General features: G+C 56.7%; 1 protein-coding gene across 1 annotated transcript in view; it reads left to right on the top strand.

Annotated features, from left to right (window-relative positions):
• The window catches only part of LOC113210873 (protein tiptop), a 43,727-nt gene extending 33,460 nt beyond the window's left edge, over positions 1-10,267 (top strand). Inside the window, exons 2-3 of the mRNA XM_026429043.2 lie at positions 4,075-4,342; positions 4,920-10,267. Coding sequence (XP_026284828.1) covers positions 4,075-4,342; positions 4,920-8,355 — 3,704 coding nt within the window. The 3' untranslated portion in view covers positions 8,356-10,267. The remainder of the gene's footprint in view (positions 1-4,074; positions 4,343-4,919) is intronic.
• The last annotated feature ends 2,148 nt before the right edge of the window (positions 10,268-12,415 follow it).

Raw genomic sequence — 12,415 nt, 5'->3', positions numbered from 1 at the left:
TCTCTCTCTCGCCCTCTCCCATTCTCCCCTTCTCCCTCCCTCCCGTTATCTGCGTCCGTCACGTCACGCGCTCGTCGTAAATTCTTATGTTATCCTGCCCCACCCCGCCTCACTATTTCTCTCCCCTCGCTCCCGCCGCGCCGCTCCGCTCCTTCCTCGGAATGGTTCGTTCCTTTGCTTCTGTATACATTGTGACTGCAGCAGTAAGGCGGCGGCGCGGCGTGGCCCGGCTCGGCGCGAAGCGATGCCGTGCGAAATGGTCCGGGTGATGTACGATTATTTATCGGGAGACAATGAAGATGATATCGCAGCTATGGATGGGGTTGTTTACTCGGAGTGCGATAGGCACGGCCCTAGAGGCTCGCCGGGGTCAAGGTGCGCGCCGCCCGTAATGACGATGGTGATCGGCTCGCAGTGATCGGCCGGCAGTGATCGGCCCGGCTGGTCGGCCCGGATCGGCCCCCACTGGAACCTCTATCTCCCTCTCTCTCTGATGATGGGCCGCCCACATTTTAACAGTCGAATAAACAAGCCGCGAGGTAATATCAAATCAAACAGTGAGCCGAGTTTACGAGACGGCCCCGGCCGATCAGGCCCAGCACGTCACGTCACAAAACGTACGAGTCTCGTGTTCCAGCCGGGGGAGCTGAGCCGAGCGGCTCTGCAATTAGATTGTGTGAATGATGGAAATTCGACGACCAAGACGACGAGGCGTCGTCGTCGCTGAGAGGAGGGCCGACCTTTCGGCCCCGTCGTGCGCGCAGTCGTCTTTTGTGATATCCCCCCCCCCCTCTCCTCCCCCAATTGATTAACAGTCCCTGCTCCTAACAAGCGACGGAATCGAAATAAATTCTCTGTTGGTCTCGGCGGGCGGGGCGGGCAGGTCGGGCAGGAGAGGGAAGACCGGCAGATGTCAGAGCGGGGCTCGTCTGCTCGGCTCGGCCACCCGACCCCGCTCGGCTCTCGGCTCGACCGGCCGGCTTAGCTCCGGTACATCCATTACCGGACTTTACGATGATCGTATTTTTAATATATCGGCCTTCCGATGCGCGTCTGTGTGCCTTCGGTGCCGCCCGGCCGGCCGGAGGGGCGAGGGGCGGCGGCAGGGGCGCCCCGCTGTACTGCAGAGCGAGGAGTGGCCGACATGCCGAGCGGCCGGACGGCGCAGCGGGCGCAGCGGGTCAGCCATACCGCGAGAGCGTCATACCGCGTCAAGCAAGAGTCGGCCTCCGGTAAGCGCTCTCTCGCTCGACTTGGTCTCTTTTTCTTTTACGCTCTCTCTCTCTCTCTCTCCCTCCCGCAGCCGCTTCGACCAGTTTAGCGAGTCGATACGCGGTCGGGAGGGTTACGTTAGGCCCTTGAGACGGGCGGGTCGGTGGCGGCGCCGGTGACCTCGGGGCCCTAAATCTGTCTCGTCATCCCGGTCTGAATTAACCACCCTCATTTGTTTGCCCGTTTTATTGTCTGGGGCGGCGTAGCGCCATGCCCCGTGGGGGTAGGGGGGGGGAGAAGATTGATGGCAAGGCGATCGCGGCCCGGTAATTGAAATCGTAAAATACTGCAACGTGTGTTATGTGTCTCAGATATGAGAGGTTAGGTTGTTGAGCGGAGGGAGGCGAAGGGGCGGCAGTGCGGGCTGGGTGCGCGCCGCGCCCGGGGTGCTCAGGGCCAGGGCCAGGCCCAGCTCCTAGAGGCCCTCCCGCTCTCGCGATGTGCGGCCGCGGTAAGTGGGAGCGACAGAGACAGATGGCCGGTCACGCGGCGCGAGAGAGGGAGCGAGCGAAAGAAAACAACAGGCGGGGGTCGCGCGCCCGCAAGACAAGTCTCGGAGGGGCGGTCGGGCGGGGGCGTCACCACGCCCTAATCACATTACGACTTTTAATTATATTTCTCGCTTTCATCGAGGAGTGAGAAAGGGAATCGGGAAGTGGCGCGCGGGGGTCCGAAGAGGCGCGCCCGGGCCGCGGTGACCTGGCGGTGACAGAAATCTCAGAGAACAAGGGGAAGCGGGCGGGAGCCGGGGAGGAGGGATCGCGCTCTGCGACGTTGACGGATCCACGGCTAATGACGCGGCTAAATCTCGAAATCACAAGTGCACTTATTAGCTCCGCGGGAAGGAGCGAGAAAGAAAAAGCGGCAGAAGAAGGAAAAAAAGCGCGATTAACGGACCTGGATAAATTAGTTTTAATGAGGAGAGGAGGACCGGCTTGTCAGTCGCTCTGATTCATCTTTAATTGATGTTGGTTTTTATCTCGGACTCGTCACCGCCCGTGTGCTGACGCTTCGCGCGCTCGCCCGGTCAAGGGGCGACAGCCGAGGGAGGGCTTTAGGGAAAGGGACAAAAAAGGAGGGATTAAAAAGTGGAAGTTAGAAAGGAATAAGAAAGCGCGCGGTCTTGCTTCCAAACGATTTGGTGGCGCTAAATAGCTTTCTTTTTCGTCGCCTCGGCCGCTGTGTGTTGCGTGTTTTCTTCGCCTTACTTTCGGCCTCTGGCTCGAAATTAGAGCAGACATAACCATCAGGACCCCCCACGTCCAGTGCAATCTCGACCCGGGCGGCCCGGTGCAGGTGCGAGGTGACAGGTAGAGTGGGGAGGGGGCGGTAAAAGGACGATCCTCAATAAAAGAAGCGCGGGAAGGGAAAAAGGGCAAGCGCCGGGAGGTTAGGTGCGAAGAGGAAAGGAAGTGCCGGCGGTTGTAGGAAAAGGAGGTGGAGGTTGGCGGCGCTGATTTATTGAAGAATGTTTTGGTTTACGGACAGCACCAGCAGTGCGAGGCTGCGAGGCGAGGGAAGAGGGAAAAGGGAGGTTGTGTTTCCTGATGTCCCCTCTTGACGGGCCGGCACCCCAAGACATACATCCTGTCCCCCAGGAGGGCCGTTGCCACCAGGTTGCCACCCCCTTGCACTCCCGCGCGCGCACCTTGGTAGTAGTACCACCCCCTCGTGCGCGCGCGGCGGGTGAGGGGCGAGGGAACGACCTAGACTTGACTCGCAGCCTCCATCTGCCTGTGACCTAGCGGGCGCCGTCCTGCCCTTCTGGGGGTCCAAAGAAAACGACAAGCGCAGTTGGGCCGCGCTGTTATATAGTTCGTTTTTGTTCAACTGCCTCTGACGCTCGCTCTGACTGCCCCCCCCCCCCATCCACTCTCCTTGTCCGAAACCCTTTCTCGCTTCTTTACTCTTTTCCTTCTTTGCCGCTTGTTTTGACAAGGCACGGGCGGCAAATTTTAAATCCCAATTACCAAATGCAAGGAAGCCTCGCCGGTTGGCCAACCTGCACGTGACTTAATCTCCCTCCGGAGGTGGACTGGCGGTCCGATTGTTGGTATGAGTCGGGCGGCAACGGGACTGATAAGACAGCAGTAGCTTTGCCCACCCCCGCCCCTCCCCCTCCACCCCTCAGCTCGATCCCGCGCCAGTTCTAATTAAAATTAACCCCTGCAAAGTTTGTACTAATTGCAGGGTTTGGTGGCCCATCAAACAATGGCGGCATCGCCAACTGTTTTTCCCCGTCTCTCTCTCTCTCTTCCGTTCCCTTTCGCGCTCCCTCTCTCGCTCTATCTATCTCGCTCTCTCGCTCGCCGTGTTAAATGTTGCTGTTGCCGCCCCCTCTCACTCTCCCTTTCTCTCTCGCTTTATCGCAGTCATTCATTCTGCTCATCACCACACTTTGCGCTCCTTCCATCGCGTCTGCCGGCGAAATCGAGCGATTCTTGCTGCCGGCTCCGTTTTTGCATGAACGCGTACTTGGCCGACTGAGGGAACCTTGTCATCCAGGAAATGAGGAGCGAACATCGACAGTATAAAAACGACTAACGGACGACCTCTGTCCCTGTCACCGCCCCTGCCGCCCCTGCGTTTTCCGCTCCGCCACCCTTGTTCCTTTCAACCCCTCGCCTAGTTCTAAAGTGATGGCGTTTGTTTCACACTGCGCCGACAGAACTAATTTGCTTTTGGCGCGCCGATGCGACGACGGCGCCCGGCCCTTCTTCTAGGCGGCGCGCGGGGCAGCCCGAGTAGAGATCTCACTCCACACTTTACAGTGTCTCTAACTGTCTCTTTTTCCTGTTGCAGGGGAAGGCGGTGAAGGCGGAGAGGAAGGCGCTCCCCCAGACGGGCCGGAGCGCGAGGACGGCGACGAGGAGGAGTCGGCCGAGTCGTCTGTCGGCTCGCCGAGGCCGGCGGCCAACGCGCCCCTGCCGGACGAGGAGGCCCCCGCCGAGCACGGCGACATGCACATCGCCACGTCGCCAGGGTGCTCGCCACCCCCGCACCCCATGATCGCCGCGGACAACACGAGACCCGCCAGCCTGCCCGCCGGCCGGGAGGACCGCGATGAGAGGTGAGCACCCCGAACAGTCGTAAGGGACGGTAGGGGAGGGTGGGAGCGCAGATAGACCAGCATGTCCCACGTCATTGTTCTATTTCTCAAGTAGCGCGGCCACCGCCCCCTCCGGCAATAACCGTCTGAGGGCGTGGCGGGGCGGGGTGGGGCGCCGCCGCGGCGGTACGGGTTTTGCGCGCCCGTCCCCTCGTAGGAACTCCGGGCGGGCCATGTATCTTGCTGCCCGTCTGCGGGTGTCTGTCCAAGTCCGTCGGCCTGTGTCTCCTCGCAGGGCCCGGCTCTGTTTGCGTATGTTGATTTACGGTAATGGCGGACTCTTCGCGCTAAATACTTCTCTAGGAGCGGCCCCCCGACAGGCTCCGGCCAGTGCAGGCCCCGCAAGGATCCGGCCCTGGGAGGGTGGAGATGGGCACAGGCCATTCCCTCTAACGCGCGCAGTGGCGTGGCCGCAGGCCCCTCCGCGAGATGGACAAAAAGCGTTAACAATTCTTGTTGACAACGAAACGAACCCACTCCACCTGAAATGGTTGTTTCTAACGCACATTCTAAATCCGATTTTCGCCTGTTGTTGCAGAGAGTCGCCCAGCCGCTGCCCGTCCAGGGACTCGCGGGCGTCCGTCGGCTCGGCCCGGTGCCCGTCGAGGGAGTCGGACCTGCCGCCGGGCGTGGACGCCATCGCCGCCGCCCTGCCCACCACTCTGCAGGCGCACTCCGCCGTGGCGGCGCTGCTGGGCGTGTCCCCGCACCGGCTCATGTCCTCCATGGCCGCGCGGGGCCCCATCTCCCCGCACGTGTCGTCATCGTCGTCCCCGCCCAACCACCCGCTGAGCTCGCCGCCCTCGTCGCCCAACGACCAGGACGGCTCTGCCCTGGACTTCAGCAAGAAGTCGACCTCCTCCAAGCGGGACCGCGACCGAGACGTCATGGACCCCGACGCGCTCAACCTGAGCAAGCCCGAGACCCCCGAGCCTGATGGCGGCGCTCCCCTCGACCTGTCCTGCTCCAGCCGCAAGCGCAGCCACGACGACACCCCGTCGCCGATGCTGTCGCCGAGGCCGCCGTCCAAGTCGGCGCGCGTGTCCAACGACTTCAAGAACGTGGTCTCGCCGTGGACGTCGCCCGTCGTGGCCTCGCACTTCCCGTACTTCGCCGCGGCGGTGGCGGCCGCCTCGGGGATGTCGCCCAAGAACAGCAGCCCCAACGCGGCGACCGCGGCGGCGGCGGCCATGATGGACCCGTCCCTCTGGAACGGGAAGCTCAAGGGCGGCCCGCCCTCGGACGCCACCAAGGCCCTGGAGAAGATGAGCGAGCTGTCCAAGCTGGGCAGCGACGAGATGTTCCGGCCGCTCATGGGCGGGCCTGGCGCGGGCGGAGCCACCGGGAGGCACAGCGCGTGGCAGAGCCACTGGCTCAACAAGGGTGCCGACACCGCCAAGGACGTGCTCAAGTGCGTCTGGTGCAAGCAGAGCTTCCCGTCGCTCGCCGCGCTCACCACGCACATGAAGGAGGCCAAGCACTGCGGCGTCAATGTGCCGGTGCCGCCCATCCAGCCGCCGCCACCTCCACCGCCGTCAGGCCGCGAGCGGGAGCGAGAACGGGAGCGGGAGCGGGCGCAGGAGCGCGAGCGGGAACGAGAGCGGGAGAGGGAGCGAGAGCGGGAGCGGGACTATCCACCAACCACACCCTCTCCCAACCACCCGGGCAAGTCGCCGTCCGACCTCAACATGCTCATCAAGGAGACCATGCCGCTGCCCCGCAAGCTGGTGCGCGGCCAGGACGTCTGGCTGGGCAAGGGCGCGGAGCAGACCCGCCAGATCCTCAAGTGCATGTGGTGCGGGCAGTCCTTCCGCTCGCTCGCCGAAATGACCCAGCACATGCAGCAGACGCAGCACTACACCAACATCATCTCGCAGGAGCAGATCATCTCCTGGAAGACGAGCGACGGCGAGAAGCCCCCCAGTCAGTCGGCGCCCAGCGGCTCTCAGGGGCCGCCAGGCGGGCCGAGCGCCGCGCCACCACCCAACAACGCGGGCGCCAGTAGTCACGTGAGCGCCGTCCTCACCTGCAAGGTGTGCGACCAGGCGTTCAGCTCACTCAAGGATCTCAGCAACCACATGGTGAAGAACCAGCACTACAAGGAGCACATCATGCGCTCCATCACCGAGTCAGGCGGCCGGCGGCGGCAGACGAGGGAGAAGAGGAAAAAGTCGCTCCCCGTCCGCAAGCTGCTGGAGCTGGAGCGGGCCCAGAACGAGCTGAAGAACGGCGAGGCGGGGCTCATGGGCGTCAAACTGCCGCGCGACCTGGGCCGCGACCTGGGGCTCACCACCAAGATCTCGTGCGAGAAGTGCGGCGACAAGATCGAGACGGCCGTGTTCGTGGACCACGTGCGGCTGTGCGTCGGCGGAGGCCTCATCACCCCCGACCAGCGCAACCTCCTGAAGAACGCGCTGCTCTCGCAGAGTGTGCTCTCGCCCGAGAGCCCCACCCACCCCAGCATGAGGGACTCCAGGGACTCGCGGAAGAGCAAGGACGAGCGGCCGCAGCTGTCACCCACGTCGGACACCCCCGGCAGCCCCAAGGACGCCCCTGCCAAGACCGAGGGCGCCAAGAGCGACTCGCCGTCCGTGCTGTGCGCCATCGAGAAGCTTATCGAGAAGAGCTTCGACTCTCGGGTGAGGCACGGCGCCAACTTCCCGGGGCCCGGCGCGCCCGGCGCTGCCATGGGCTCCAGCATCCTCAAGAGGCTGGGCATCGACGAGACGGTGGACTACACCAAGCCGCTGGTGGACCCGCAGACCATGAACCTCCTGCGCACCTACCACCAGCAGCAGCAGCAGATGTACCACCGGCGGGAGCGCAGCGGCAGCGAGTCGTCCTCCATGTCGGAGCGGGGCGGCGGCAGCGCGGGCCGGCCGGAGGCGCTCACCCCCGACCGGAAGTCAGACCAGCACACGCCACGCACCACCCCCGACAAGCGGATGTCGCCGCCCGCCTCTAAGGGCGAGTCTGATGACGAGGACCACCTGCCCATCAAGCGGGAGAGGAGAGACCACGACGATGACGACGACCACCATGACGTCAACGAGAGGCTAAGGGCGCCTGCGTCGGTCGACGGCATCAAGCGGGAGAAGGACGACTTGGAGGACGAGGACCGCGTGAGCGTGGCCAGTAGGTCGCACAAGACGCCGGACCGGGACCTGGACGACCACCACTCGGAGGGGCGGCGGAGCGTGGGGGCCGAGAGTCGGGGGCGGAGCAGCGTGGGGCCGCCCAGCCCCGCGCCCACGCACAGCCCCCGGCACACGCCGCTGCCCGCCGCCAGCCCCGCCTCCAGCGAGCGCTCCACCCCGCGCAGCTCCTCGGACCGCAAGTCGTCGCTGGGCGCGCTCTCCTCCATGTTCGACAGCCTGTCGGGCTCCGGGGCCACGGAGGGCGGCGCGGGCGGCGGCAAGGCGAGCAGCCACCCGCTGGCCGCCCTGCAGAAGCTGTGCGACAAGACTGAGACCCACCGGCACGCGCGCGGCAACGCCAACAACAACAATAATAACAACAATAACAACAACTCGAGCGCCGCGGCCAGCGCGGTGTCCGCACCGCCCGCCACCACCCCCGGGGCCATCCTCGCCTTCAGCTGGGCCTGCAACGACGCCATCATGACGGAGAACTCGGTCATGAAGTGCGCCTTTTGTGACACGCCCTTCATCTCAAAGGGCGCCTACCGCCACCACCTGTCCAAGATGCACTTCGTCAAGGACGGCGCCATCCCTGACCCCGTCACCATCAAGGCGCACCAGGCCGCGGCAGCCGCGGCGGCTGCGGCGCAACCCCCAACCCCTGGCGCCTCCTCGTCGGGCTCCTCCAAAACGTCCAACGGGTCGTCTGCCAACCCGGGCGCAAACTCGCCCGGGAAGTCACCCCAGGCACCTCCCGCCTTCGAAGAGAGTCCGCATTCCAAGTTCCTCAAGTACACAGAGCTGGCTAAGCAACTGAGTAGTAAATATGTGTGAACTGTGAAAAGCGTGTAGTGTGGACTCCTTCAGTGGCGCCCTTACTAATACCAGTGAGCTCGGTTACCTTATTGTATAAATTAAAATTTAAACCGCGTTGTTAGGAATGAATCTTCTTTCAAGTATCTTTAGAAGCATAGGTATGTGAAGTGACTTCTACAATCATTCCTTTATGATCGTCTATGCTGGGATCCACTTTCCTTTAAAGCACATTTATCTTGCCATTTATTGTAAATGTGTCCATTTGTGAGTTGATATGTTGACTATTTCTTATATATTGAAGTGCAATTTAGCCTGATGGTGATGTTATTTGCCCACAGTAAGGGCTTCCTACCATATCCCAGTGTAAACCAGTGATGGTGTTACCTTTTAGAAAATGCGCGTATACGGAAATTAGATTTGTGAATCGTTATCTCATGTTTGGTAGTAGACAGTGGGATTTTTTACCAAATAAATCTCGGTGCCCTAATCCCCATCCCCTCATCAATGTGATACGTGAACTATGTTCACAAATGACCCTATCCTATAATATGTATACCAACTTAAATATTTAATTATAAGATGAGATTGAGCTGAGAGTGATCAAGGCAGACCCAACAAACAAAAGGTATACTAGCATGTATAAAATACACGAATGAAAAATCTTTTCTATTTGCTCATGTAGAAAATTATGAGGCCTGCAGTCCCTCTCTTCTGCTATTTGATATATAATATTTACATATATACATATATGTTTTCACAGGATATTTTCCGATCCTCTGCTCCTTTAAAATAAGTATTATCAAGTACCTACAAACAATCGTATACGTATCTGCTACAAAATTGAAAAAAACTATTTCTATCTTCTTTATTTTGGACGTTTTAAATTCAAAAAATACATCATATATTATGACGTCCTTAGGACATTGATGACTATTATAACTCTTATGTATACGCTCTAGATCAAATAATCGAAACTTCAAGACTCCTTGGAACAAAGAGAAGTGTTACAAAGTGTTTTGCTGGTATTCTTTTGGCTGTCTTTCGTTTTAGAATCATATACTTTGAATTGTATAATACATGCCAAACTATTTGTACAGAGAAGGTTGCCAGCTCAAAGATTTGTAGCCATGCAATTTTAACTAGCACTATGTGCTTAGTCATGAAATCTTTTGTTTTATTTATTTAAATGGCCTGATCTCATAAGGTTAAAAGCAGAAATTTGTATTGTTGCCAACTATACTGATGCTTTTGTGTTTTGTGAAAATAGTACAAATTTGAAATAAGTGAGTGAAGGAGGTTTGAGAACTCCGTGACACAAATCTTTTTTTTGCGTTGTTGAACCATTCAGCATGTGATAAACCTTTTTCTCCCATTCAGTATGTATACTAAAATCAATTGATTTGACTTGCCGTTCCAGGGTGTGCAAAAACAGAATTTGTGTCCGTGTAGTTAACCAACCTTCTCATTTAACTTTTGTATTAATTGTAGTCTTACTGGAAACTTGCAATTCCGTTGATTTTTTTTTACCAGTATTTTTTTTACGTTTTGTTGTTTTTGTATAACCATTACGCAAAGGCAAATGTCACTGTTATGATTTGACCAGTAAGGAGTATTCATTAACCTGCTACCTTACAGAGATCTGCACGGTTAAAACCAGTCATGAGTTAAGCTTAATTTATTTTCTATATAGTTTGTTTAGCAGAGATCGTGAATAATTTATATTTTCCGGGTCTTTTGAAGAAAGAGTTGTTATAACTGTTAATTGTCACTATTCTTGTTTTAAATTATTAATTAATTTAATGTCGGCCACGTATCGTCTCTTTGAAATGATTACTGTGATTTCTGTATACATTAAACGCCTCTTCAATCTCGAAAGGAACGTGTTTAGTATTAGTCAAGTAAGCAATAAATTTGTTGGATCTGTAATGAACACTGTGTTTACCATTATGTCCCTATCCCTCACAACACTGCTATCAACTACCATGATAAGAACGCAAATGCATTTGAACAAAGGATGGTACATTAAAGAAATCAGATGTACAGAAGTACATTTCTTATACACTTATAAGCGACTTCTGTGAGAGTCTACAGTTAAAAATCAAACTGAGAAAGAAACACCTACTCTACCTGCTCTAAACCTACCCGCATTCAGCACGGGCCAGCGAGTTGAAGATCGAGAAGGCAATTGCAGTAGTAGGGCAGGGGCCATGCGAAAAGCGGTGTACGGGTAAGTAAAGATTGATAGAAAGATTGTTTATTGTTTCAAGAATCATTACACAAATAACAGAGCAAATAACGCTAACCAAAAAGTAGCCCACAGCCACAGGGCTCAGAAAGAGACAGCTCCCTCGACCAAGCCTCAAAGCCCTCAGCTTTTTTAGTACTGCTCAAGTAGCTACAACAAAAAGGGGGGGGGGGTACTGCCCTAACGTACCGAGGGCGCAGAGGTGACGCGACCTGCCCAAACGCCGCCGTAAGTCGCCACATCAAGCACTCAAGGAGAGCAAAGAAAGGGGGGGGGGGGACTTGTCCTTCTGGTAGAGACAGTCTTGGGGACTGTCTAAAAAGCTCCGTTGGGTCTCTATTTGTTGTTTGGCGCACCCTGGCCCTTTAAATAACTTCAAGGAATTTGGAAAAGACATTCTGCCACACTAGACTCCGTACCGTCTGCCGAGCAAACTGAAACCACCCCGAGGCTCGCGCACGCAGAGATGAGCGTCTCCCACGTTACTGACGACCGGTCAGCTCTCTGCGCGCTGGCCCGTCAGTCGAGGCGGACGCTGGGTTGGGGCGCGTGTCGGCTTGGAAGCTGAAAGAGACCGGAGCCGCCCCACGACGCACGGCGGAACCGGACGCATGGCCAGTACTCGGTGGCGTGGTTGGTCTGATTTTATTTTGCCGAAGGATAATGCCCTCAACGACTCATCTTTCAAACTTTGCAGGGGGGCCTTTTCAGTCTTTCTGGCAAAGATGCCAGTAGAAGTACGAAAATACAGAACCTATATGGGAAATGGAAACAAAATAAGCAAGACAGGACCGCGGAAACATACGAAACCCGCATGGAAAATAGAAAATCCATGAGAAAAAAGTCATAATTCAGACGTAAACACGTGGAAATGTGTGAATAAATTTTAAAGTCCGGATAAATTTATGTAGAAAACGCAACCTAGACGTGGATTTCCAGATGGGTTTTGTCTTGAAGCCGACTGGACAGACTTCCTTCGGCTGGGGACGTATCGTATGCTATTACGACACCACAGGACGGGGTAGCGGCCTCCCGATTCCGCTCCCTTAAAGAATGGAACGAGTGCGCTACGAGTGCGATGCGAGCGCGAGCTGGGAGCACGTCGGGTGCAGATCAAGTGCAAGGCGAGTGCGCCGCTCGCATCGAGGAGTGTGACGAACGGCTACGGCACCTCACGACTTGACGCGGTAAAAATAGTTTCTTGTATTACAAGACCTGGTCTTGGATGCCATTGGCGTTCTCCATGAGATTCCAAAACCAGGTCTTGCAATACAGGAAACCCTTTTCACCGTGCGACCCTTCGTAACAAATTATAGTGTACTTCGACTAACGGGGAAAGAAGAATAGCGGGTAAAACATTAACGTTACCGATTGGTCGAGAGCTGCCCGCCTCTACGTCACGCCGATAGCGGGGGTAAGCGCTCGGCCAATCAGGAACCTTTACGTTCTACCCTCTATTCTTCTTCGTCCGTTAGTCGAAATATCACTAGAGAGTCTGGCCAAAATTAATGTATTTGAACAGCAGAGTCCTGCGCAGTTTCACGAGTTTCCGTTGAGAAGGAACCAAAAAGATATGTGGACTCTGGTTTACGTACGTACCGCGTGATTCAGAGAAGACGAAGGTGCGGCGGGTTTGCCTACCCGGTCTGCCCGTATGGCCCGCTATGGCCCCTTGGGTAGGCAAACCCGCTCGCACCTGCGTCTTCTCTGATTCACCCGGAACGTAAATTTGGGGGGGAGGGTATGTTCTTGGAACCGATGAAAAGATCACAACGTTCTCAGGTTCCACTTGATAAAAGAAAACGAAAACATTTTAAAGTTATTCCCCCCCCC

Source organism: Frankliniella occidentalis, unplaced genomic scaffold (genome assembly GCF_000697945.3).
Source record: "Frankliniella occidentalis isolate FOCC.00 unplaced genomic scaffold, Focc_3.1 Scaffold313, whole genome shotgun sequence".
Classification (NCBI taxonomy): domain Eukaryota; kingdom Metazoa; phylum Arthropoda; class Insecta; order Thysanoptera; family Thripidae; genus Frankliniella; species Frankliniella occidentalis.
Note: the sequence above shows the minus strand (reverse complement) of the source record. Positions and strands in the feature narration are given on the sequence as shown.